The sequence below is a fragment of the Myiozetetes cayanensis genome, unplaced genomic scaffold (genome assembly GCF_022539395.1).
Source record: "Myiozetetes cayanensis isolate MyiCay16 unplaced genomic scaffold, myiCay2020 scf5-8, whole genome shotgun sequence".
Taxonomy (NCBI): domain Eukaryota; kingdom Metazoa; phylum Chordata; class Aves; order Passeriformes; family Tyrannidae; genus Myiozetetes; species Myiozetetes cayanensis.
Window position 1 is genome coordinate 28,786,973 of NW_026087742.1, and position 27,903 is coordinate 28,814,875.

At 46.3% G+C, this 27,903-nt stretch overlaps 1 protein-coding gene across 1 annotated transcript; it reads left to right on the forward strand.

Annotated features, from left to right (window-relative positions):
* Positions 1–4,603: 4,603 nt before the first annotated feature.
* Positions 4,604–27,433, forward strand: LOC126648450 (alpha-2-macroglobulin-like protein 1). Its single transcript, XM_050331392.1, has 36 exons — positions 4,604–4,662; positions 5,309–5,492; positions 6,497–6,659; positions 7,019–7,071; positions 7,958–7,975; positions 8,485–8,644; positions 9,217–9,301; positions 10,082–10,196; positions 10,516–10,630; positions 11,030–11,139; positions 11,676–11,843; positions 12,104–12,334; positions 12,744–12,807; positions 13,504–13,649; positions 14,613–14,762; positions 15,171–15,287; positions 15,844–15,991; positions 16,433–16,547; positions 17,331–17,556; positions 19,046–19,172; positions 19,469–19,590; positions 20,073–20,127; positions 20,816–20,899; positions 21,316–21,492; positions 21,655–21,736; positions 22,087–22,243; positions 22,443–22,517; positions 23,670–23,832; positions 24,154–24,371; positions 24,560–24,775; positions 25,247–25,371; positions 25,747–25,837; positions 26,259–26,327; positions 26,546–26,648; positions 26,741–26,782; positions 27,202–27,433. The coding sequence occupies exons 1-35, from the start codon at positions 4,604–4,606 to the stop codon at positions 26,779–26,781; spliced, it is 4,332 nt and encodes a 1,443-aa protein (XP_050187349.1). The 3' UTR covers position 26,782; positions 27,202–27,433.
* The last annotated feature ends 470 nt before the right edge of the window (positions 27,434–27,903 follow it).

Consider the following 27,903-nt stretch of genomic DNA (forward strand, 5'->3'; position numbering starts at 1 on the left):
CATTGACTGCTCTGTACCAGGAGTAAAGTAATTTCCAGTGTAGGGAACAGAATACCTTTCCTCGTTGTTTAATCAACCAGCTGACTTCCTTAGCTTTCTAAAGGTACATTCCTTACGAGCTCTTGATAGAATGACGTAATGGATTGGGTTGGAAGGGGCCTTAAAGTTCATCTCGTTCCAACCACCCTGCCATGGACAGGGACACTTTCCACTAGACCAGGTTGCTCAAATCTCTGTTCAACCTGGCCTTGAACATTTTCAGGAGTGGGGCATCCATAGCTTTTCTGTGCAATCACCCTCATCATAGAGAATGTATTTCTTATGTCCAATCTGAATCTACTCTTTCAGTTTAAAACTTTGCCCCTTTGCTCAAGGCCCTGCTAAAAAGTCTTGCTCCATCTTTCTTATAAGCTCCCTTTAGGTAGTGGGAGGCTGCTCTAAGGTCTCCCCAGAGCCTTCACTGCTCCAGGCTGAACAACCCACTCTCTCAGCCTGTATCCATAGGAGAGGTGCTCCAGCCCTCTGATCAACTTGGTGGCCTCCTCTGGACCTGCTCCAACAGGTGAATGCTGTTCTTGTACAGGTGGCTCTAGCTGGATGCAGCACTCCAGGCGGGATCTCATAAGAGCAGAGCAGAGAATAATGCAAGTGAACAAGGCAAACTGGCTCTAAGGTGTGAAACTGAGCCTGTATACTCAGTATTGCATGCTTAGTATTTTTTTTCAGTCCTGCAGTAGCAAAAAGATCCCAGAATTGTTTTGTTGTTTTTGTTTTTGGTTTGGTTTGGTTTGTTTTCCAAATTAAAAGCAAATGACTAACACTAACAAGGACTCAACTAGGTCTTTAGAAGTTCAGCTCTCATTTTAGCATCAGATTTGGGCTATAATCTTGTGCCTTATGGCTTGCTCCATGCTGCTAGTACAAGGTGCTAGTGAACCAGTCAATCAGACTGGTTCTTTGTATACCTGTTGCCGGCACTGGTGATGACCAGTGGGATGATCAGTCATGTTGTGGAGTTGTTGTTACACTCTAGTTTCTATATACAACACTCAAGTTGTATGTGAAGACCTCAGGAAAGACTACAGGAAAAAGACTTATTTGTGCCCTTTTGTGAAAACTATGCAAAGGTATAGGTTTCAGGGTTCACATCTATTCTTTGAAGAGAGATCCACAGCTTGCCCATGGCTTGAGCACCTCCTTGTTATGGTTTCCAAACTCTGGTGGGCCTCATTTCATAATTTTCCAAAGCTCAATTCCAACCAAAAACATTAAATCCTGCAATCTAAAAGCTTGCACTAGAATTCTGGGCAAAAAATTAATGAGATTTGCAGCTCTTTGAATGATCTTGGTATAAGAGCCAAGCATTGAGAGTCACAGAACAGTTTACACTATGTTGCCTTCAAGCTTTCTGACCCAGTCAGTTCGTTCTCCTTTTGCTGTGTTTGTGCAGGTGTGTTCTTAATTCCTTGCTTGGTTTTGGTGCAGTGGACAAATCTGCTGTCAAAGCAACAGAAAGAGGGTGCAGCAGTCTACTTGGCCATAATGGAAAGATTCTTTCAAGGGATTCCATTATGTTATAGATGCTAGTCAGGTTGCAGAAACATTATGGCCTTGCAGATTTTCACGAACCCTGCATGGACTGTGAAATATCCTTAATGCAAAGGTATACTTTACTATCAGAACACAAGGATATCAAATCTTATTGTCTTTGAAAATGCTACATAGTAGTTACAGAGTGTGTTCAATTGTGTGCAAGAGGGAAACTGGAAATGTCAGTGATTAGTAGCATGAAATTTGTGATTGGAAAGAAGGCAACAATGGAGGAGGTCTGAGGTTCGTATGAAGTTGGTGACAAGTGTCTAGAAGAGAATGAAGAATGCTTCAGTTTCTTTGATGAATTATTCTGCACTACAGGCTCTCTAACAGATGTGATTCTTCAAAGAAAGTGATGACTTTCTCCTCTCTGCACAGTCTCCTGTTGAAGTGCTCTGCAGACATCAGTGCTTCTCTGGTACTCCTCTCATACAGATCACTGATACTACTGCCTTTTGTTTTCTTCAAAGATATTAAAACACTAGAGTGATTTCCAAGGTCCTCGTTCTCACTCTGAACTATGGACAATGTCATCCATTGATCACAGCTGTGACCTTTAATAAGTCTTCTATTCCTCCTTTTCAAATTTTGATTCAAGTTATCTGTGGAGAATAGGTATCTATATGGTTTTACATTGTCAGTGTGCAGCATGCCCTTCGCTCCAGCTGACATGCTTTCAGGAGGGATAGATCCCTTCCTCCCCATGGGCTCTTGGCTCAGCACTTCTGTGCAAAGGCCTTCTTGGAGTCCATTTAGAGACTGGAGAACTAGAAACTCTGCACAACCTTGCTTTGCTTTCTCTACTGCAGAGACTTTGTCTGGGTTTGTGACACCTGCGCAGCTGTCAGTCACTGCCTTTGGTGCAAGTCCTTCAAATGTATGTTCCTGTGACCAAAAGCCAGGTCTGCCAAAGCTAAACAAGGAATAGAGAGCGCACCTGAGCAAACACGGTAGGAGGAGCATGGTAGGACAGGGTCAGAGAGATCTCTCCAGTGCTGGTCTCAGGGGGTGCAGCTCCTGTCAGAAATCTTCCAGAATCTGGACCTCTTTGGCTATGATTACTGGTAGATCTGGCTCATGCTTTCTGTAGGAAAATTGGTTTTTAGACAAAAAATCTGTAAGTTTGCCTGTCAGGCTCTTTTCGGTGGTGCCGAGCAATAGGGACAAGAGGCAATGGACAGAAACTGATGCACAAGAAGTTCCACCTGAAGACAAAGAGAAAACTTCTTTAACATGTGGATGACCACTCAGTGGAGCAGATTGCCCAGAGAGGCTGTGGCGTCTCCCTCACTGGAGATATCTGAGAACTGTCTGGATGAAATCCTGTGCAGTGTACTCTCGAATGACCCTGCTTGAGCAGAGAAGTTGGACCAGATGACCCCACTTGTGATCCCTTCCAACCTTACCCATTCTGTGATTCTGTGATTCTCTGAGTCTGTGATTGTTGTTCTCAGTAATGTGACCTCTTTCTTTGTGAAGGACACAAAGAAACAAGAATAGGGAGAATATGTTCATCAAAATAAAAGGTGTCCAGTCTTCCTTGTCTAGGAGCCTAGGACTGATTTAGACCAACCCAAGGCTGATTTTTATAATCAGTTGGGATATCTGGCCTCTGGCCAGTCATCTCAATCAGGTAAGCAGCGAAATATTCACTTGAGACAAAAGCAGTACCAGCTAGCACTAACAGCTCCTGTGCATAATGGCATGGTGACAGAGATAAAAGAGAGGTCAGTCTTCCCAACCCCATCTGGAAAAAGAGCATGAAGAGCATTGGAAACAGGGATCCCAAGCTAGCTGAAAATTTCTGTGTATCCTGTAATCTGGTTTTGCCAGACAAAGAGATCCCAACAGCTTGAGTAACACCATGTTGGGACTCAGATGTGGAAATCTTAGGCTGCATCAGCGCTATTAAACAGCACTGGGAAATATTTCCATGTATGAAACTGTAGCTGTATGTATTATTAGGACAGTCCCTGGTACATTTCAGCCTGTGCTAACTAACACTGTCTCTCACAAGTCTCAGATGTAGTTTGTGGGTTAATGCAATCTGTGTACTGCTCACAACAGGCATTTTACGTGGTGACCACGCTTTTCTGGAGACCAGGCTGGCTTAATAGCCCAATTGTCTGTGATCTGTACAAGCTGCCATCAGTACTAGAAAGTGTCCCACATGTTTAATTTGTGACTTTAACTCGACCCTCAGGTTCAAAAACAGAACCTAAAGGCTGTCTACCCTAGACCTTTCAGACCCAGACATGAACAACGAAGAACTGGAAGCAGTTCCTGAGGACCCCTCTTTGCAGATGGTTCCATGACTAATGGGTGTTGCAGGGCACTGGTGGAGACCCCTGTGGACCAGTATTTATTTCCATTTTCCTCATTGTATGAAGGGAAGGAAAAGGCAAAATTGTTCACTCCTTAGTGATTGCTGGCTGGTGGGAGTGTTGCTACAGTGCTTCCTTACACACATGCAAGCATTTGCTGCCATTCTCATGCCAAACAGCCTAAGGAGATCCATATTTCCATAATCTGATCTGGAGCTACTGAGCTCTATCCCAAATGACAACACCACCCGCTGTGTGCAGGGTGAGCTCTTGCTGCAAGCTGCACAGCAGCAATCCATCTCCAGCTGAAACAAAGGGATGCAAGTGACAAGTGATCAGGACCTGGCCTGGGTCACTGGTCAGCAAAGTTCTCACTGTTTTTTTACCATAAGAAGTCCATTTGGTCAGGTGCCTCCATGGCAACCTTGCAGGAGGGGATGTTCTGAACTCGTGGATGAGAGCCAAAGAGGCTGCTATTGGCTAAGGGGCACTTGGCACAGTGCACCTCATCACTTACCACTGCCTGTGCATAATCCCAGGAGAGAGGGAGAGGTGGGGAGAGGCTGGCTCCTCCCCTCATCCCACCTCTTCATTTAGGCTGTCCTAGAAGAAATTAGCCCCCCACCCCCCCATTATCCTCAGTGATTCCACAGGAAGAGAGCCATTGGGCAGCAAGAGTCCCCAGGATGAGGATAGCCATCCTCCTGAGCCTTCTGTTCCATGCTGCCGCTGCTTTTCACCAACTGTGAGTGATGCTGAACTCCTGTTTCAGTCTCTTTCAGGAAGGCATCAGTCTAGGTAGACAGACCACATCCCATGCCATCAGCTCTTGTGCTTCCTGCTCTGTTAGATCACGCCAAAGGGTAGCTGAGTCATTTGCCTTGCATTTCACATGCTTTAGATTGACTCCTGTATGTCAAACCGAGCCAGCTTTTTGTGGGACTTCCCAGTCAGACCTTAGGCCCAGGGACTTCTTCTAAAGACTGCATGGGATGCTTTTTGGGAGTTCAGGACATTAGTGGAGTAAGAGGTTTGAGAAAGGTTATAGGGCTATACTGAAACTAATCAACCCCGAGATTAGCTCAGCTGGTTAGAGCATGGTGCTGATAACACCAAGGTTGTCAGTTTGATTCCTGTATGGGCCATTCACGTAAGGGTTGGACTTGATGATCTTTGTGGGTCCCTTCCAATTCAGAATACTCTGTGAAAGCAGAAACTGTTTCTCAAGTTTTAGTGGTGCACTTTGCTGCGTTCATGGTTGCTCTTGAATACTGACTGCAGCTGTGGCACATTGATGAGGATTTTGCAGTAGTGGGCCACAGCAGGGAAGATATTTTCCAGCTGTTGAGCCTTCAAACTGATGCTGCCTCTGATTTCTTCCCCTGCCCCAGACATTATCTGGTGGTGATCCCTGCAGCTCTCCGCTACCCGTCCACCCAAGTCGCCTGCCTCCATATCACCTGTCATGAAGCAAAGCTTCAAGTGAACCTGGTCTTGGAGCACTCTGCGGGACGTGAGCTCTTAATGCAAGAAACCATCCAGAAGAAGAAGACTTTCCTGTGCACTAAGTTCTGGGTGAGCCGCCCTAGGCAAATGCCACCACTGATTTTCCCTTCAGGAAATCGCTTGTGTCACCAGGGGTGGTGTGGATAGAGTCTACTTTGTCTTGGTGTGAGCTGGTTAGGAAGAGGAGTCAGTGGTGCATAGAGGTGCATAGCTCTGCACGGTATCTGTTGGTTAGCACTGAATTTCCTTTTTGAATCTAATTTTTAAATGGAATTTATGTTTGTTAAAATCTACCACAGTTCTGGATACATAGGAAGAACGTACCTGTTTCCTTCTCTTCCATTAAAGACTAGATGAAGCAACTTTAGCTCTTCTCTGAACAACTTGTGCAGGTCTGCAGATAAAGACTGGGGAAATTTCATTTTACATGACATACTGCAATTTCTGTAATACCTGAAATCAGGCAGCAACTGAGCTCTTGGGAGCTACTGAAGACTACTTGGATGGAAATGGATGTGCTTGTTGTTTTTAAAGAACATCTTAGATGTTATTTATTGTTTGTGAGAACTTAGCAAAGATCTAGGATAAGGCAGACGTTTAAATATACTGTATATTCTGTGCTGAGGCTGCTGAAGTCTCTGACTGCTAGAGTCAGAAAGACCCTCTAGTTGTGTTTCCTAATCTAGATTTCTTACTTGTGCATGCTGGGTAGTTCTGAAGGCCTAATATATGAGGCTGTGCTACACCTTGATCTTTCTCTTTTGATTCTCTGGTACCATCTCCCACCTTTCTGTCATCTGCCCATCTTGCTGAGCAAGTCTGAAGACTCAGAGGTGTCAAGCACCTGCTTGTCACCAGTGGGAAACAAGGACAGATTCCATGACATGCAGGGCCTCCTGCTGTCATGTAGGACTGAGTGAGATCTGGATGTGATCTGGATCCAGAGATTGGAAGGAGTGTCCTGGGACAGCTGGAGGGAACTGGTTAGTTCTTCCACTTTACTCTCAGTTCCTGCTCAGGGCCCCCAGAAGATTACTCAGGGCCTGTGTGCTCTTCTCTCTCTGTCTGTGTAGGTTGCACCTCCAGCTAATGGCACAGAGGAAATTGCCACTGTCAAACTGACCATCGCAGGTGAAGGGGTCAACATTGAGGAGAAGAAAAAGGTCCTGATCTGTAAGACCAGGAGTGGCACCATCATCCAAACAGACAAGCCCATCTATCAGCCAGGGCAGACAGGTGAGGTGCAAATGGGAGGAACTGTGAGCCCCAAGCTTTCTGCTGGTTACATCATGTGGAAAGCCTGCAATTACCTGAAATGCATGAACAGTCCTAGCAGAAGGCTTTGAGACAACGTCTCTTGTTCAGTGATGTTTTCAGTGGCTCTAATATCCAGCTTATGATGACTCTGAAGTTGCAGGAGGCAGTAGGATAATGATAACCATGTCCATGGTATCTTACATGTGGGAATGTTAGTGTCACATGTTGCGACAAATGTGTCTAGAATGGAGACAGGAGCTGGGGAAACAGATGGAGTAGGGGTCTGTAGGGAAGAACTGACATCTGACAAATATATTCCCTGATTTCCTTGCCTTCAGTGAAATTTCGCATTGTGACTCTGGATGAGGAATTTGTCGCACTCAATGATTCGGTAAGCCAGTCCTGGGGCACTGTGGAAAAGGCTGCCTTGTACCATGCATGGATCCTACTTCCTTTCTACCCTGCTCATCTGCTAAAGCTCCAGCTCTTCCACATTCATCCCTGGGCCAGGCCTGATGAGTGTCCAGAGGGGAAGGGTAACTCAAATAAAAGCTGGTAACTCAGGAAGATGGCAGAGGTGTACATGTCTCTTGCTCATCTTGGTAGAATAGTCCTACAAGCGCAAGCATGTGATATACTGATTCCTGATGTGGTGGTGCCATGTGGGGAGTGAATACTTTGTAGGTTGGGTTTTCCTTGTTATGGGGAAGGGTGCTCTTAATCTGGCCCCTACAAGCTGGAATGTGGGAAATGCTGACTAGACATTAGGACAAGCTTTTTCATTGCAACGATATGGAAACGTGTCCAGAGAAGGCATTTTCATAATTTGAGATGTGCAGAACCCAGCTGGATAGAAAGCTATGAGCACAAAGACATGCTTCAGCAGAGTGTTGGACCAGATGACCTCCAGAGTTTCCTTCCAAACTCTGTGATCCTATACTTCTGTAACCCCCTTGAGACTGCAGGTGAACCAGAGCTAGGTCTGTTTGGACTGCAGGACTTTTCCTGAGTTTTTCTACCAGGAAGTCATTAGCAAGTGCTGGGTGGTCTCCAGATTGGTTTTTCCTTTCCCTTTCTTCAGACCTTACTGTCATGAACCCACCTGGTATTTCTGGTTTTTGGTGGCATTTGTTTTACTTTTTATTGTTGTCAGGGCTCTACATTTCCAAATCACTAGTTGTACATCCTTCAGAGAGGACTCTGTATCCAAAGTGCCTTGTGTATGATGCTGGCATGTATTTCTCTCTTCTAATGTTTTTGTCTTTTTTCCTCCCCAGATTTCTTTGCTTCTCCAGGTGAGTGATGCTGAAATCTACTGTTAATGATGATGGCAGTCAGTTCACTGTGCTATTCATATTCAGTTTCTGGTAGATCTTACAGACCTCTGAGTGGAATAGTGGACCTTTTTTGTTGTTAGATGTTAAATTCTTTAACACACTCCTTCAGCATCTTTTTTCTGCACTTATTTGAGGTTATGCTCCCAGTTACTTCAGTAGAAACCTCAGCTGTTCTAGACATGCAGGAGTATAGACAGATATCTTAGATGTTTTTATGTAAGAAAGTTAGAACTGTGAAAAATCTTTCCTTAAGATCAGAATTTAAATAAATGTAGAAGGAGACTCAGAAACTGGGAGCAGAACCTGGGCATTAGAGTATCTTCAACATTTCACAATTAGTCTATACCAGACCTCATTCCTTAGCTACAGAACCTGGTAGTCCACAGGGCTGAAATCCTAAAGCTTGATTGCTACGGGATGTGGACCGGTGAGATGCGGGAACAACTGTTTCTCTCTTTCTCTTGTAGGACCCTAAGAACAACCAGATAGAGCAGTGGCTGAATGTGGTACCTCAAGATGGCATTGCAGATCTGTCTTTCCAGCTGAGTGATGAGCCTCTGCTGGGAACGTACGTCATCAACGTAACCAGCGTCAAAGCATACGGCACCTTCTCCGTTAAGGAGTATGGTATGGGCATGTGGGGGATTTGTCTGAGCTCCAAGGGGGACCTTGTACTCTTGCTCTAGGAAGCTGGGTGTTTATTTCTTGATAACCATCCTGGGAGCAAATCGGAAAAATAGTAGCATCTGTCATAGAAAAGGGTTGAGCTGAGGCTCAGAGAGAGACCGCTTTGGGGCCTTGGGTCAGTGTGTGGGAGGAATGTTGTGCATGATGTTTGACACAGGTGATTCCTGCAGATCTTAGACAAAACAAGGTAATTTAGGATGGGCTTTGCCAGAGAGTATGAAGTCCAGTGCCATCTAACTTCACTTTCATTCCCTAATCAACTGTGTTGGGAGACCAGTTTTCTCTCCGTGCAAATAGCTGCCAGAAGTGCAGGTTCATGGACATGTTTGGTTTTACTTTGGAAAGGAGCAAATCTTTTAAAGACATGACAGAAATATTCCCTTTCCATTACTCACCACCTTCTTTCTCCATTTCCTGTCTCTTATTCTACCATACTCTGTCTTCATGTTAATTCTCCAGTGAAGGCTGTCCCTGGCCTGTGTTTCCTACAGTTCTCTGTTTTTTCCTTCCAGTGCTGCCAAAATTTGAAGTGATCTTTGAGGCACCAAATCAGATTTATGCCCTAGATACAACCTTCCCGCTCCGGGTATGTGGAAGGTGAGGATTCTGATTGGTGAGGTGTCCCTGTGTTAATTTCTGGCCTGATGAGCACTTCAGTTACAGGAGGCCAGAATCTTCCATGGCTGCTGTTTTCACCCTGATGCAACACAAAATGTTCCTATAAGTGTTACTCTGACACTCTAATGCACCTTTTCTAAAAAAATTCCACAAGTCTCTACACACAAAACCTGGGGGAACAACCTACCCTTTGACAAGCAGCCATTTTTGGTTTTCTTTTTGCACATACATGGTAGATACTTGGTGTTCATCTGCAGAACAAACTCATGGGAAATGAAAGGAAGCTTTTTGAGATTATGCTCTAGTGGAAGCTAGAGAGGTTTGAAAACAAATTGCCTCAGATATGGTCCAAGGACAACAGTAGAGCTAGCCTCATGTAAAGGTGCTTTCTTAATGAAAGGCACTTGCTTAATCACCCACGTTTCTGCCTGTAAGATGATGCATGCCTTCAGCATATCCTGGGGTTATTGCAGGTGTTGCTGATGTATAGTGCAGAGCTCTGTGCTGAGTCAGCACCTACAACACTGGTTTCCCAGAACAGATTAATTTAGCACTAATTATATCGCAGAGCCCTTGATATCCCATCACTGCAGTGCCCTAGTCTGACCCTGCTTTACTGGGTCAGGACTCCTGGGCCTGTTACATGGCTGCCACTCTTGAGCTGTACTGTGAATATCTGTAAGTGATCTCTGGGGCTGCAAGCCCTGTGTTCTCCCACTGTGTGTGACTGTCTCTTCCTTTCCCTGCTCCCCCAAACAGATATGCACATGGGAAAAGCATCCAGGGAATAGTTCACGTGAGCCTTTGTCAGAAGATAGCCCCATTCCTGCCCAGCGCTTCAAAACCCAATCTCTGCCACAAATTCAACAACCAGGTGAGATACTCAGGAAGAGATGAGCTGTATTCAGAGACATTTGTGCTAGTAAGGCAAGCTGAAAGCTTTAGCTGAAGTAATAGTGGTGTTACCCAATTTATTTAGATGCTTGGGCAGTGTTCTACTGTGCTGCTTCGCAGTAGCTGTACCTGATGACTATGAGTGGGCTTGCATCATGTGCCTGCTCCACATCCTGGACTGCTGTGCCAAAAGGCAACTCCCTGAAAGCAGGGGGTTTGCACTGCTTCTTCTGCACCATTTTGATGATTTCTAGCCTTCTGCCTTGCTCAGACCTTGTTTCCTCTCTCTGTACTTTCAGACAGACGAGGCAGGCTGCTTCTTCACAAATGTGAGTCTCTCCTCCTTCAGCCGAGACTTTCGGTACTATCAGGACAGCATATTTGCAGAGGCCTCGCTGGTGGAGGATGCCACAGGTAACTCTGGAAATCTTTCTGGTGGCTGCAAAGTTGCACTAATATTACCAAAAGCACTTTTGAAGACTTTCAGGCTAGAAAGAGGCCTGAGCTTTCTGAGCCCTTTGGGGCCTGCGATCAAACCTCACAGATACAGAGCCAGCAGATCCTGATGGGATGACACAGTCAGTCTGAGTGCCTGCAGTCTTGGGTGGTGCAGCTCTCTAAAGGCTAGAAGTTAGGTGGGAGGAAGACTAGATACCCAGAGTCGTGGGCAGATCACCATCATGACATGAAATGTGTGTGCAGCTCAACATGTCCATTAGTACTACCAGTGGGTCACCCTGCAGGGAAATGGCTGAGGGGTGCTTGGCTTTCTTGCTCCTTCTCTTATGTTTCTGTTTTGCTGCTTTCATTCAGAGACACAAGTCAATGCTTCCCACAAATTACTCATCTCCAGGATTGGCGGGATGGCCTTGTTTGATGATGTGAATTCTTACTACCACACTGGAGAGATGTACAGGGGGAAGGTAATTCAGTTACAGTCCTTTGAAGGGGAGAATGTGAAGAATGCTTTCTTAGTGACTGTTCATAGTGCTTTCATAGTTGCCTGTTGTCTTTTCTGACCTCACCTTCAGCCTGGGTTTGGGCCAGAGACAAAACTCTTGAATTGTCAAATGTGAGAATAACACCCAAGGCAACCATTTGCCAAATAAGCCATGAGTAGCAGCAGCTATGGACATCTGTATGTGGGGTCCAAACCCAAACATCTGGAATTTCAGCAGCCAGGCTGCCTTTTGCTGTGAAGGAATGGAGAGTGTTGGAGGTTGGACCAGGTGACCCACTGTGGTCCCTTCCAACCTTACCCATTCTGTGATTCTGTGAATGGACATGGTAACACAAGTGATAACGTGACATGACCAATAGCAGTGTTGATAATCGTATTAGTAACTGAAAGGGTGATCTTGCTGTCTTTGGAAATGCTCCTCCTCACTTGGAAAAGCAGGAGATTCTGTCTACTGATCAGACTCTTCTGCACTTCTCTTGTTCACCACAATGTTGTCAGATTAAAGTCATTGACTACCAAGGCAAGGCACTGAAGCACAAAGAAGTCCTCCTTGTAGTAAGCTGTGGTGAGCAGCGATTTAAGCAGAAGTACATTACTGGGGACTCTGGGACGGTTTCATTTAGCCTGGACACGACTGCTTGGAACAGCACCTTGGCCTCCCTGGAGGTAAGTGAGGAAAGCTCTGTCTGCTCTGTCTTGTGGCAGGGGAAGGAAAGTAGTTCCTGAAACACCTCAGCTTGATCTGGATCTTGGCTCCCTCTGAGAGCTTATTCTCCAGATCCCAGTTGCTTTTCTCTTGAGATCTCCACACAGAGAGCTGTGCTTTGGTGTTGCTCAGATCATCTTACCGAGGTGCAGCTATGGTGATTTGCAGCTGACTTGCTTAACTAGGGAAATTAACTTGTTCGGGGTTTTTGTCTCACCAGGCAAGTGTCCTGCATCAAGATTTGGATAGAGAGCCTGGGACAATTGATTTGAGTTACCAGAGAGCCTCTTATTTCATACGTCCGTTCTACAGCACCAGCAGGAGTTTTCTCTCTATTGTCCGTGTGCCAGAAACAATGCCCTGTGGTAAAAAGCAGTCTGTCCAGGTGGACTTCAGAATTTATGAGGAAGACCTGGAACATGGCCCCAGGCGTGTCATTTTCTCCTACTTTGTGAGTTTCTTGGGAAGTGCTAGTGGGTGACAGCTGAAAGCACAAGATTAGCAGCTCTTAGAGATTCAAGCCTGATATTTGATAGATTTGGCTTAGCCCAGGACAGGTAACTCATCCAGTCATCATGAGGATGGATCCTGGTTTTGATTCTGCAACTGCAGTAACAGCAAGGAAGGCAGAACCTTTCTTTTAGGCTCTGCACAGGTGCAGGGCAGGCATTGAACTTCCCTGTTCTCCCATGAGTCTCTTCATCTTCTGAACTTTCCTTACTAGCCAAGAGCGAATAAAGCTAATATCTCTTTCCCCACCTCCACCTAATCTCCAATTTCAGGGTTACTCTGAGCTTCACATGGATCTCAAAGACTATGGAACTAACTATGTGACTATCACCTTCTGTATTCTTCCCTAGGTCACAGGGAAAGGAGGGATAGTCCATGCAGGTCAGAAGACTGTTTGGGTTGGGCTTCCAAACAGTAAGTGCATTCCTCAGTTTCATGTTTAGCAAGCAGTCAGTGGTCTGTGGCATCCACTCTTGTTTGGATATGTGGCATAAGGCTCTTTGTGGTGTGGAGGTGGCTCATCACTTCTCTGTTGTATCAGATGTAGGCTCATCCTCTGTCATCTTCATTTTCAAAGTCTCCTTTTGCTGCTCCTGCAAGTGGCATGAAACTATAGCTTTTCCCTCCATAGCAACTGTGTCTACAAATAATCTGAGTAGTTAGAATGCCACAGCTTTTAATTTTGATGGGTGTTGACCCATTGTTGCCTACTTCTTCAGCTCTTGTTTTTCAAACCTGAATTAGAGGTGCTTTGGGACAAAGGTCACCTCTTTTATGGTTACAGGATGGGAGATGTTTGGTGATGGGAGACTTTGAAAGATATCTGACACTCTCACTCTTTGTGGAACCAAGCTTGAACTCCAAAGTACCTTTTCATGTCCTTGAGGAGATGAACAGAAACAGGAAGAGTCTTTTGCTAGTCATGAATGTCAGATTCAGAGATGTGCTGATTGTTTCAGTGGTCTCCAAAAATCTCCTCCATCGTGAAATACTTGAAGAAAGGAATTAAACAGGCACATTAAACAGACACATGCAGAATGGCAAAAGCTGATCAGAATCTATTTGCACTACCAAATCTACTTTCTCTTATTCCCTCTCTTCTCCATCTAGTGCTGGAAGGCTTCTTCTCCATCCCTCTTACCTTCAACTTGACCTCTGCCCCAACTCCGAGACTGGTTGTTTATGTTATCTTCCCTAATGGTAAAATCATTGCCGATTCTGCCATCTTCAGTGTCTCCATGTGTTTCAGAAATAAGGTAGGATTTGTGTCTGAGGCTATGACTGAATCTGTGAGAGTGTATGTGTCTGCTGCAAGGAAAGGAGAGACTGTGTAGCTGTGTGTGGCTGATACCATGTGGGATGCTGCCATGTGAACTGCAGTTGGTGAATGGTGAGGTGTACTGTGGATGTACAGAGCAAGTGTGTGCTGAGCGTTGTGAGGGCTGCTGTTCAAAGGCAGGGAATTGCTGTCTGCCTCCACAGACACGTGTAGCAACTGCAGCCCAGCAGGATCATAGCCCAGCCCAGCACAGGTCATTAGTGTGGTTCCCAGGAGAGCTCAAGCTCAAGCTCTGCTGCTGCAGCAGACACTTAGAGTTGTTAGTATATGGTGTTAGGATGACATCTGAAAGTGAATGATGGAAGAAGTGGATTTTACTGGCAATGCTGAAAAGGCTGACTGCTTGTGGTTGTTTTGACATCCATGGGAATCTGCTTTCTTGGCTGTGTTTTGCACTCCAAAGATGAACTTCTGAGGACTGGCATTACCCCTGCTCCACAACTCCACAGCCGTCTATTTGCTATAGGCAGTCAGATTCAAACAAGAACAGGAAGAACTTCAGGAAACTAAAACCAACCCCACACAGAGCATGGGAATAAGGACTAGGCTTATTTTTGATCTGGGGCTCCAGAAGACAGCTGTGTGAGGTGTGTTATCATGGCTGGCTGATTTGCTGGATAAAGAGAGCACTATGTTCTGACTCCACAGGAATGTCTCCATGTAGACACTTGTGGTTCCCCCTCTGCTGTCTTTTCTGTTAGAACTTCAGTGTGATGTTTTTTAGATACCTTCTGGGGGTTCCTGAAAGGTTCCTTCGGTTTCTGTCCAAGACAAGTTCTTGTAAACTCTCTTCATGTAGGTCCCTTTGCTGCTTGGGAAGTGGTAGGGTGGCCAGCATCAGAAATATCACTCAGGTATTGCCTGCATTCTTCCCATTCAGGTGGAGCTGGGCTTCTCAACGCCGGAGACTCTTCCCGGTTCCCAGGTCGGTCTCCACCTGCTGGCAGCTCCTGGATCCACGTGTGCTGTCTGGGCTGTGGATAGAAGCACCCTTTTGACTAAGCCAGGAAGAGAACTCAGCAGCCACTCGGTGAGTGAGCCTGCTCTGACTTCCTCCCTTCCCTCGTAATGACATGAAGAGGGAAGAAGGCATCTGTGCAGAGCTTATCTCCAAGGAACTCAAAGCACAGCCCAGAGGGATCAGCAGCACTCTCAGTGTGGCACGGGTAGGGTTTAGGGGTTAAGAAAGAGGCTGAGCATCACTCAGGGCACCAGCGGTAAGACAGCTTCTGTTGTCTGTCTTGTGTTCAGTTCAGTGGGCTGTGCTGGCTCTGTCAGAGGAGAGCCAGGGAAGAGTGACAGTGGGCCTGGGCTTTCTGGTATGCATTCATGCACAGTAGCCAGAAGCAATTCAAACAGGCCTTGGATGTATGACAGGAAGAGAATGGCAGGTTTAATTCCTGCTGATTTTATTTTTTGCTTTTTTTTACATTCTCAGATCTACGGGTTGTTCCCATCTGTTTATAACTCCAGGTATCCTCACCAAGTGTCTGAAGATGATCGTTCATGTGGGTTCCCAAATCCTGATGAGCCTGATGTGTTTACAGCATTCAGGGTAAAAATGGTTTATTTGGTGGGTTGAGATAATTTATGAACTGAGGGGAGTGTAGCCCCCTGACTTTACCAATAATCCTGGGGATGCCGTTATAGACAGTACAGGGAACAGGTGCAGTTGTAGCTCACTTGTTATTTGAGTAAGTGACTTGAAATGTTGACTCAGGAAAAATTTTTGTGTGGTTACCACACTTCAGTTATGTGACTCAAGATGCCAAGGATTACTGGTTACTTTAACCGGATTTCACATAGTTTGTTTAATCTCCACAGCACGAGCAGTTGCACCATGCAGGCTGAGAAGGCGTGATATCTAAATGACCGTGTGTTTGAAAAGGAATAAATTTGGCTGACTCAGGCCAGATGAATTAGCTCAGAAGACCTCATTTGGCCATTGCTGAGGATCTGAGTTATTCCCTCTCAAAGTGAAGCAAGGGAATACTTTGCCAAGCCAGAGCGCAGCCAAGTCCCCACTGCATGAGGGGACAGGAAGACACAGGGCAGAGGGCAGTGAGGAGAGGACAAACTTCTGGTGATTCAGTTCTTTCTTTTTCCCACAGGAAATGGGGTTGAAAATTATGTCCAACACCAATATCAGGAAACCCACCGTGTGTCCAACTGCATCACTGACAACTAAGCTGCAGAAAACAGGAGTGTTTATTTCTAGGCCCATGCTGATGTTTGCCCAGCCCCCTAAAGCATATAATAGTAAGCATTTGCCCACTGTTTCTTCTTACATAGGATGCTTAGTCTTTCAGGTGAAAGTAGTCCTGGGTTTGAGCCAATCCTGTAATTGAAAATGGACGAGAAGGAGCGTTCCCTGGCCCTAAATCTGTCGTGCTAGTGTGAGGCTGCCTGAGGCTCACAGCATCTGAAATATTAGAGGTCTGTCTGAATACCAGGTCCTACCTCTGAGGTGAGGGACTGGTTGCCTGTCCCATGGTGCCCATACATGCAAGTAAAGCCCGAAGCACCTCTGTCATTTGAAATGAGGCAAGATATTTTAAAATTTGGGACAGAAACTTCTGTTCTGATACCATGCTTTCAGAGAGCTGACTGGATTAGCTACAGCCTGCACTGTGTTGGAACTCTTCTGCTCTTATCCAGGACCTGAGGACACTGTGGTGACTAGGTCTTTGTTATTTCCAGCAGAGCATCTGACATCAACCTATCAGCCCATTAAGTTTCCCCCTGTTTCTTCAGCTGAAGAGAAAGTACACAAGCCTATTCCCCAAACCTGGCTATGGGATTTGTATTCTGTGGGGTGAGTAAACTGAGCAGTAGGGGTTCAGTCTGAGTCATTTAGTGTGGCTGGGAGTGGCAGAAGATGCAACTGAGTTTAAATCATAGGCAGCTGTGCAAGACACCTAAGGACATACGTCGTGGGGCTCATTCTTGTCAGGCTGTTTCTTATTGGAGCTGATATCTGTATTTAATACATTTTCCTCTACCAGACCATCACACAGAAATGTTGTCCATCCGTGGCAAATGGCTGTCATGGGAAAATAGAAAAGCAGGTAAAGTGCAGCAGAACAGCTTGGTTTACTGCCTGCACTCTGCCTGTGGTATCCTCGTGGGCAGGCATTTGCCAAACTGTGCTCACAAGGTGTATCCTGGTATTCAGGGGTAACTGATGCCCATAGAAGTCCTGCACAGGACTGGGAATTGTGTCCTGTGAGAAAGGCTCATTGTGCACACAGGCTCTACTGAGGGAGCTTTTGGAGACTTTTCCTCTCAGTCTTCAAGATTTTCTTGTCTGCTGTCTGGAGACTGGAGTAGGCTCAGGCCAGATGCCTCCACATCTGCCCTCTCCAACCTCCCTGTATCCTTGTTGTATCCTTCCAGATACAACCATCTCTTCACCCCCAGCAGCAGATATCTCCTATTGTCCACCAACCTGATCTGAGCCATCAAAACATCTCTATGTTGTGTGTGTTGCCTTCCTGTATGCTCATGGCAAAAGTGAACGTTTTGATCTCCGGTTAGTGGAGTATGGTGTACAGCAACTTTCAGTTAAATGCTTCTGTTGCTGTCTGATTCTCCTCAGTCCCAGCGGGAACAGGAATGTCACTGTCACTGTGCCTGACACCACCACAGAATGGAAAGCAGGAATGTTCTGCACAGGACGTAATGGCTTTGGATTTGCTTCAGCCTCCAGTCTGCTTGTTTTCAAGCCCTTTCTTGTGGAGCTCCCACTGCCATCTTCAGTGGTCCAGGGTGAGACCTTCAACTTGAAGGCCACAGTCTTCAACAACTTGCAGCAATGCATGAAGGTAGGTGAGCCCTGATAGGCTCTGTGAGAAAAGCGGGAGATGGCTGAAATCCATGGCCTGTGATCATAGAATCATAGAATGATTTGGGGACCTTAAAGATCATCTCATTCCAACTCCCTGCCATGGGCAGGAACACCTTCCACTAGACCAGGTTGCTCAAGGCCCCATCCAACCTGGCCTTGAACACTTCCAGGGATGGGGCATCCACAGCTTCTCTGGGAAACCTGTTCCAGTGTCCCACCACCCTCACAGTAAATAATTTCTTTCTAATATCTAGTCTAACCCTACCCTCTTTCAGTTTAAAGCCATTACCCCTTGCCCTATCACTGCATGCCCTTGTAAAAAGTTCCTCTCCAAGCTCTCTTTTAGCCCTTTTAGGTACTGAAAGAGACTCTTAAGATTTCCCTGGAGCTTTCTGTTCTCCAGGCTGAACAGCCCCAACTCTCTCAGCCTGTCCCCATAGCAGAGGTGCTCCAGCTCCCTGATTATCTTCGTGGCCTCTTCTGGACTCGCTCCAGCAGATCCACATCCTTCTTACATTGAGGTCCTCAGAGCTGGACACAGAACTCCAGGTGGGGTCTCACCAGAGCAGAGGGGAAGAATTCCCCTCCCTTGACCTGTTGGCCATGCCTGTTTTGATGCAGCCCAGGACAGAGTTGACTTTCTGGGCTGCCAGCACACATCGATGGGTTATGTCAAGCTTCTTGTCTACAAGCACCCCCAAGTCCTTCTCCTCAGAGCTGCTCTGGGAATTAATTCTCCACTCAGCCTGTGTTTGTGCTTGGGATTGTCCCGATCCAGGTGCAGGACCTCACACTTGGCCTTGTTGAACTTCATGAGGTTCACACAGGCCCACCTCTCAGGCCTGTCCCTTTCTTATTTCCCTTTTTAAGGAATAAGGTACCTTCATTATTTCCATTTTTAAAAATGGGGTTTATGTTTTCCCTTTTCCAGTCAGAGGGAACTTCACCAGATTGCTATGAGATATGATGGATAGTGGCTTAGCCACTTCCTCCACCACCTCCCTCAGGACCTGTGGATGTATCTCATCAGGTCCAATGCACCTTCAGTTTCCTGAGATGGTCATGAGTTTGATCATCTCCTACAGCAGGTGGTTCTTCATTCTCCCAGTCCCTGCCTTTGCCTTCTGTGAGCAGTATGGCTGGAACACTTGTTGGTTAAGACAGAGGCAAAGAACTTCTTGAGTGCTTCAGCCTTCTCCATGTCCCTTATAACCAGGTCTTCTTTTTCCTTTTGGAAAGGGTCCACATCTTCCCTAGTCTTCTTTTTATCAGTACCACACCTATGAAAGCTTTTCTTGTTGCTCTTGACATCCCTGCCCAGGTCACCAGGACTTTAGCTTTCCTAGCCTGATCCCTGGCTACTTAATCTCTCTATATTCCTCCCAGGCTACCTTTCCCTGCTTCCAACTGTTAGGCTTCCTTTTTGTGTTCGTGATGTTTATTTATTACCCCTGCTCCCTCTCCAGATCCAGGTGACCCTGGAGGAGTTTGCACACTTCCAGCTGAAGCCATGTGAGGGCTGTGTCTACAGCAGCTGCTTGTGCGCTGGCGAAGCCAAGACCTTTCAGTGGAGTGTCACAGCTGAGCAACTGGGTGAGAAGAACAGGGAGGTGGGGTGGTGAAACTGGGAAGGGATGAAACCAAGGTGAGAGTGTTTTGTAAAGGCTGACATTGAGGAGCTGTTTGCTTTGTTACCCAGAGAGTACTTGTTTGTATTCATCCTAAGGTCCTGATTACTTGCAAGTCCACAGACTGTGCAGACTAGGAGGATACAGAACCACGTAGGGCTCTGATCAAATTTTTTGTTGTCAGCAGGTGATGTCTATTATATTAATAGGAGGTGCTTCCTCAGAAGATGTTTTATGTACCTAAATGTGTGTTATTTTCAGGGATCACAAACATCACCCTCCACACAGAGGCTGTGGCCACAGAAGAGCTCTGTGGTGAAGAGATACCATTTGTCCCAAAACAAGGACAGAAAGACACAATCATCAAACTCATTCAAGTCCGGGTCAGTCAAGCTGTTCTGTCACCTAAACCTGAAAATGAGCTTTGTGCAATACCCACATTTTGTGCGTGTTCTGGGAGTTACCCCCTGCTATTCAAAATTAGCATCTCAGGGCCTGAGCTCGGCCCATCCGTGAGGGCTGATGGATGTAGGAGGTAGAGGGGTGTCATCCACTTCATACCATGGAAAATTTTAAGCACTCTATTATGTCCTTGCTTCTGAGTTCTCTGCTGAATCTCACAGCATCAGTTTTGCAGACATTTAGAAGTTAAGATGTTCTGAAAATGTGTGCTAATTCTAATATGAAGTTTCTAATATGAAGTGCAAATGTTTGACAGTAATTTGCATATTTGTGTGGTAATAATGATATTCCCGCTGACTGTCCAGTCTGAACCAGGATTTGTCCGTATCTACTTCAAATCCCCTTGTAATCCTGTTCCTCTCCTTTGTGCTCATTAAAATGCTACTTTTCTGTGCTCCAACAGCCAGAGGGAGTTTTGGTAGAAAAGGCTCACAGCTCCATCCTGTGTCCCAAAAAAGGTAGAAGGATTGTTTTCTTCTTTCACCCTGCTTATCCCCCTCTTCCTGCCTAAACAGCTCCTGGGTATTTCCACTTGTTGAAATATTTTCTCTGTCCACAAGACAAAGCTGCAGAAGCATACTTTATTTGTGGTGCCAGATAGAGTTTTCCTCTAGGCAAGGATGTGGGGAGGTCCAATCTTTTAGCATCAACACCCCTGACACTAATGTGACAGCTTGAGGCATTTTTCTCCTGTGGGAAATAAAACCAGACTACTGAATATGGTGACGCTGGAGGACACGGCTTAGGATTGCTGTTCCTGTCTTGAATTTTATGGTGTATGATGGGGCCATCAGCTAATTTTGAGAGCATGAGCTGCATTGAGATGACAAGCCTGCAACTGAAATCTAAAACAAGATGGAGCAATTTCTGTAGAGAAGAACAGGTGGCTTGGACCACTGAGAGTTTCCAGGAGAAAATCCTCTCAACCTCTCTATAAAGAGGGCTGTTAGGACAGCACAGTCACCGTGAGGTGAATGGAGGAAGTTGAGGGTGGAATGGGATTTTGAGGTGATTTGCAGCCTCTCTGACAGGAAAATGGGATGTTAACATAGAACAGCCTTGAACAGGTTCTGGGAATTTTGAAGGCTGTTTTCTTCACAGTCTCTTTCTTTTTGTCCTTTCCACACCTTATCCAACTGGTGTTAGGGGATCCAGCACAGGAGTCTGTGTCACTGATGTTGCCTCTTAATGTGGTTGAAGGTTCAGTCAGAGCCACCATCTCAGTCACTGGTAAGGAATTCAGCTATGATAGTACCTTTGCAAATCCCTGAGCTTAGCAATAGGAAGGCCCAAACCCAGACTCCCACACCACCCTTTGTGAGGTTTTCAAGGCTTCACTGCCTTTTTCTTCCCATGTGTGCGGCTGCATTTTCTAATTACTGACAATCTAAAACACTCAGCATGGGAGAGAGTGTGCTGTTAATGAGCTTGCCCTGCCAGGATGGGAATGTGTACAGTCCATATGAAGGGCACAGTGGAATTGATAATCTGGCTACCACTTATCAGTGATAACTAGGGGTACCCCACATTGCTGTGCTGGGGCTTTCTTGCTTGGTGCACAGCTGGGAACAGGTCATAGGTGGGAGGAGGTGAATCCCAAAGCCTACTGCCCAGGAGGTGATCAGGATTCTTATGTTTTGTTTCAGGTGACCTCATGGGGACAGCACTTCAGAACCTGGACAACCTGGTGCAGATGCCCCATGGCTGTGGGGAGCAGAACATGGTGCTGTTTGCCCCCATTGTCTACGTGCTGCAGTACCTGGAGAAAACCAGGCAGCTGACCCCTGAGATCAGAGAGAGGGCAACAGGATTCCTGCGCAATGGCAAGTACAAGAGACCTACCTTCTTCCTCTTCCTTCCCCTGTGTCCAATAGTCTCAGGTGCCTACTTCCCTTCCATCTGGAGCACGCAAACTCCCCATTCCCTTCACAGTGATTTGATTGCAAATACCATTCTGAGTGCTGATGTCCTATCCTTTTTCTCAGGGTACCAGATACAGCTGCAGTATCAGCACCCTGATGGCTCCTACAGTGAATTCGGTACCAAGGATGAGTATGGTAATACTTGGTAAGCCCTGGGCTCTCTCCCTGCTGTCTACGTGATCTCTGACAGCCTGGAGGCTTCCAACAGGACTTGCTGTCCTATTGGATCCAAAGTGTTCTAGAAGCTTTGTAGGCTAGGGCAACCCAGGGGTAGGCAGTTGTTCTTGGGATGAACTGACCTTGGACCAGCATATTAAAAATAGCACAGTGGGTTAAGAGAGATCTACCAGTTTCAAACTCCCGCTTTTTAAATTTTTTCTCACTTCTGCTTAAATTCTTAATTTCCAGTCGTTCTTCCTGCTCTTTCATGCACTCCATCTCTTTCTGATTCTCTCTTCCCTCTCTCATGCCTTTTTTTCTGTTGTCCCTGATCAGGCTGACTGCATTTGTGGTTAAATGCTTTGTCCAAGCCAAGCCATACATTTTCCTGGACAAGAGGACCATAGAAGCTGCTCTGACCTGGCTGGAGTTCCACCAGCTTCCCAGTGGTTGCTTCAGAAATGTGGGCCAACTTTTTCACACATTCATGAAGGTAGGAGCCAGAGCACCCTGAAGGACAACACAAAGCAGTTCTTGCCAGGTGTATTGGTAATTGTTTAAGTTCATTTTCCTGTGTTGTTCTGCTTTCTTGCAAGAGAGCAAACCAGGGATAGGTGGGACCTGTTCTGAAAAGCTTCAGATCGTTGTGTATTAACTTTCCCAGCTTTTTTGTTGTTTATGCTTTTTTTTAGGGAGGTGTAGATGGGGAAGTCCCCTTGGCTGCCTACATCACTGCTGCATACTTGGAGGCAGGAGCGACACCAGAGGTAAATAGTGGGATTCTTTGCCACACTCTTACCTTAAGATCGGAATCCTAAAGACCTTAGTGGTATCACTGGGGCAGGCAAAAGAGCATCTTGGAGAGATTTGTGGACAAAGGAATAGGATGGGCAAGGAAGATCCTACCACTTCTTGGCAAAAAGCCTCAACTATCCCTTGAGGAGGACATTTGCTGGCAGGGAGAAAGTGAGGTTAAACTTCATGGCTAGATACTATGGCCATTTCCCAGGCTTTACTGCTCATTCCTGCTCCCCTTACCCCCCTCCTCACCTTCCTCCCATCCCCTTGTTAGACCTACACAGCTGAGAACTAATAGTGAGTTGTTCTTGAGGAGAGGTGGGTAGAGCTGCTCCCGAAGTCAAGTAAACAGACATAATGTAACTCCTAATACATTTCAGCTTCACAGAAAAGTCTGGGAAAGGAGTGCTGTAGGGCAGTTGGAACTGCACGCCTAAGTAATAACAATAGGAGGGAACTCTTACAATTCCTAAGGATTGTAGCTAGTTACTAGACTGTGGTACTGGCAAGTAAAGAACCATGATTAACTTGATGGAGAAATGCAATTGCTGTAGACATTGAGAAGCTAAGTTCTCTAGAAATCAGAAAAGGAAGTGAAAAAGCAATGCTTTTCAGTGGAACTGAAAATAATGGGCTTAGGAAAAAAAGGGAAGACAGATGGAAATTAACCTTCTTTCTGGCAACAGATGTCCTTCAGGTCACAGGAAAATTGTTCACTGGGGAGGTGAATTAAACGCAGCAATTTTGGTCAGCAGGCTGTGTGTAAGCATTTACCATTGTGTGGTTTTGCTTTTGTTGTGTTTGGAATTGGAAAGTAAGATGTGATGGTGTTATTCCAGCAGTAAGGATGTTCATTTCATTGAGAGAGGACCACTGAAGCCCAGGACCAGCTCAGGGGGGTGGTCTATCTAGCACCTTGCGCCGAGGGCTGGAAACACTGCTTAGTGGTGCTGCACTGACACAAAGAGTGCAGGCTCAAGCACAGAGTCACCTGGGTGAAAGTATGGAGTACTTTATGTGCTGGCATATGCTAATTATGCATCCTTCTGTTTGTGTCTCAGTGTCTGTCTGCCTCACAGGTGTTTGTCTGTGACCCACACCTGTGTCACTCTTTTCTGTAGAGCACAGTGGTGCACAAGGCTCTGGGCTGCCTCCTTCCTTCCCTTCCCAAAGCTGCCAACACTTACACCCAGGCCCTGCTGGCCTACACCTTCGCCCTGGCTAAGGACTCTCAACGCACCCAAGAGCTACTTGACATACTTGATCAAAAGGCGATCAGAGAAGGTACGGGAACCTCAGGGCCAGATGAACATCAGAGAAGGGACAGGTGACCTTTCTGAGCCCTTGGCTCAGAAGCTGGATGTCTGGGAAATAATGCATATGCAGATTATTGGCTTATTGGTTTCTGTGTATCACCTTGGTGTGGAATGTGGAGTATTTGGTATTGCAAAATACGTATGTTTTACGTAGTTGACCCAGTGATGTGATGATCCAGCTAAGAGGAATTTGCTCAATGGTCTTTGCAGACACTGTGTCTTAAGAGCTTAGGCCAAATGATTTCTTTCCTGACATCCCTCAAGGTCATCTACTACCTCCCTTTCCCAGATGGGCAGATCCACTGGAGTCAGACATCATCCAAGTACCGACACAGCACCAGCCCTTGGTCACAGCCAGTGTCTGTGGATGTGGAGCTGACAGCCTACATCCTCCTGGCCCTGCTCTCTAAGCCAAATATCACAGAGTCTGATCTCACCATGGCCTCTGGCATCGTGGCCTGGCTCACCAGGCAGCAGAATGCCTATGGAGGGTTTGCCTCAACACAGGTAACTTGTGGCCAGGGAGAGGGATGTTGTTTGGGAAAAACCTCTGCAAAATATACACACAATATATGCAAGAGCAAATGCTTTGAGGAGAGGAGCCATTGTATATGGAGGTCCTCAGGATGCCGAGTTCAAGCGTCACTGGGTCTCAGAGCTGCAAATCTAATTGTTTTTTGTTTTTTCCTTTTCAGGACACAGTAGTCGCCTTGCAGGCCTTGGCTAAGTACGCAGCGCTGACGTACAGCACACAAGGGGTTGCAGAAGTGAAGGTTAGGTCCCATGGAGGCTTTGGGAGGAAGTTCCAAGTCTCCTATCAGAACCGGCTCTTGGTGCAGGAGGCAGCACTGACAGAGGTCCCGGGCGAGTTCTTGGTGCAGGCCCACGGCAGCTGTTGTGTCTTTACTCGGGTAGGTTCCCACAGTTCCTGCTGTGACCACCCTCTTCTCATCATCTTATCAAAGCCAGAACTCTCCACTGCACCTCTATGGAAGAAAATGTGCATTAACTGTGCCTTAATCCCAGCGCGTTGCCAATGCAATGAACCTGCGTGTTGGAGAGACAGAGACAGAACCTGCCCAAATGTCAGGACAGTGATGCTTCTATGGCTCTCAAGAGTACTGGAGGATGAAAATGTTGTATAGTGGTCCCACTGCTGTGTGATTAATATGCACAGTCTCAGTGGAAAGGTTGAGAAGGATCCCATGGAAGGATCATGGAAGGTTTCCAGTCTGAGTGACCTTACTGTATATGGTTTATCCACTCAGTATCTGGGACCCAATCTTGAGGATTAGAGTAGCCAGTGGAAAAAGAATAGTTGCAATAGATGATATTGAACTGATTATTCATGTCTTAGTCTGTCTTTTTGTCTCTCCCTGCAGCTGGTGCTGAGGTACAACACACTCTCCCCACAAGACTCAACATCCTTTGCCTTGCAAGTGAAAACCGAGCCAGTCAACTGCACCGAGGACAATACACGCTCTGTTACTGTCTCTGTCAATGTCAGGTGACTCTAAAGATATTGCCCCACTTGGGAAGGAAAGCCTGGCATGGTTGGAGAGCTAAGGGGTGCTGATTGGCTGCAGTGGAGGCACCAGGCATTTTCAGGAGAAGGGCTGGATGGAAGATGGATAATAACCGCAGAAGTGCCTCTGGGGATGGGGAAGTGTTACTGAGGGCCTTGGTTCTTGCTGGAGAGAGGAGTACAAGAAGTAACTTCAGACTGGGGATGCTCAGAGCAGTGCAACTATCATCTTCCCCCTGTGAGAGGAGGCAGCGACTGCCTTGGCCCCAGGCTGGGCTACCTCGCTCAGGGTACTGCACATGGTGGGAGAGGGCAGGGTAAGCTGGGAGAGAGTTTATTTTTAATCTTCTCCACTAGGTACAATGGGAAGAAATCGACTTCCAACATGGTGATTTTGGAGGTGTCACTACCGACTGGATTCGTCCTGGCTCCAGGATCTGGGATGTCTGTAAGAAACATGGAATTGGGATGGTGATGTGGTGTCAGCGGGACCATCCATGCCAAAGGAGAGGGGAAGGTTGCATAGGAACATGTTGCCTGTCCCTGTCTTGAGCAGTCTCACCATCCTTTCCCCTCTGCCACACAACAAACTCTAACGCATACTGTTGTCTCTTATCTTCGAGTCTTGAGGATGGTGATACTTCTGGCCCAATTTGCTCAGCATATCCTTAACAGCTAAGTAGCCTAGGTTCCTGTCCTTAGGGTTTGCAGGAGCTGAGTAGCCCTGCAGGGAGATGAGTACAAATTAAATTTGGAAGTGAGTAAATTGAGAATCCATATACTGAAACTCAGATAAACCTTGTTGAGATATCCCACACTTGCCTTTCCAAAGACAAAACTAAATCGCTTCCTCTGCTCTCCTGTCCTAGCTGCAGCATTGGCACTCTGTGAGAAGAACTGAGAAAACACAAGGAGGTGTTGCCATCTACTTGGACAAGGTATGTGTGTGCTACTAGAGAAGCTGCAGGAGTGGAGGGCACTGCCAGAGTTGTTGGGAGAATCCAGAACTGTGACTAGCAGAGCAGAATGCTTAAGATTCATATTGTGTCCCAGCCTTTGACTCTTTTCAGAGTTGTTATTATCAGCTAGTAGGATCAAACTTAGGTGAGGAAAAGAACAGCTCATGAATTAACTGCAATTTGCTTTTCTTCCCCAGCTGACCCATGTCTTTGACACATACATTCTGCATCTGGAGAAGGAGATTGAGGTGACCAACCTGAAACCAGGCCATGTCAGGGTCTATAACTACTACAACCCAGGTCAGTATGGAGCCATGGGGTGCCAGGGCTGCCTGGGTGTTTGCACTTGTATCTGTGCAAGGATAACTCGGATCTCTCCTGTTCTGTTGCAGAGGAGCAGGCCCTGACTGACTATAATATCTTCTGCATCTGAGGTAGGTGCAAGTCCCTTCCTCAGCCCCCCATACAGACCTAGCAGTCTTGTGATGTTTCCTCTGCACCTCAGCCTCCTCTCCTTGTTCCATTGGAGCCTCATGTATCTCTGATTCAGCATGTTCCCTTCATCTAGGACTGTATGTGAAACTCCCTAAGCAGAATTCATGGTACTAGTTCCAACCTACTCTGTTTAGGTATGAGGAGCCTCTCTTTCTGGGGAGGGGCTGAGGCAAAAACCAAGGATACTAGATCAAACCAGAAAAACCCCTTTCCTTTAGAGCCCTTAGTGAGAGCATCCTAGCTGTTAGTATCCCAAAGTTAATAATTTGGGTCATATTATTTGCTCTCTGGGTTACTCTCTCTTCTGCTCTCATTTCTCCAGGGACTTGGTCTGCTTCCTTACTGTCCACTGTTTCAGCCCACAGGGATCCAACTAGTTGAAGATGTCTGAGGGCTGCTGCATTATTGCTTCTGGTATCATGGGACATGCATCACCTGGAAAGTCACATCTCAGTGGGCTTGGGGTATTGGTGCTGGGACACATCTCAAGTTGGATTTCAGGACTAACTCCAGCCCAACCTATGCTGCTCATCCTGACAGCCATTACCTGGTGAATTCTTTGGGGTGTCTGATTAATTCTGATTGCTTTAATCCAGGGATTTTCTTGCTTGTAAAAAGAATGGAAGTAAAATATAAACCACAAATCTGGGTGCTGCGGTGTGTGTTTGGACTCTGTGTTGCAGTTTACCTGGGAGGAGTGAGCAGAAGCAAACTCAGTATCTGAACCATATAACTGGCAATCATTTCTTCCAGCATCATCAGGATTCCCCTCCAGCATCATTATGTAGTCACTAGTATGGGTTGAAGACTCCTAGCATGGAGACTGATCCCCTGAGCATCATTTACTGCACTCAGAGGTGGCTGAGCAATAAGGTCTTGGCTGATTCTGCACTTTACATGGATGTAAATCTACCCTGCTGTGTACCTCATGGACTAGCTCTGTCCCTTTAGCATACAAAGAAGAAGGGGAGAATTTTAGTTTCTGCACCTCCTGTGAAGCTGGATCTTGCAGAGGACAATTCAAACACAAGTTTTTGGGCATGGGTGGCGCCCCTGTTGC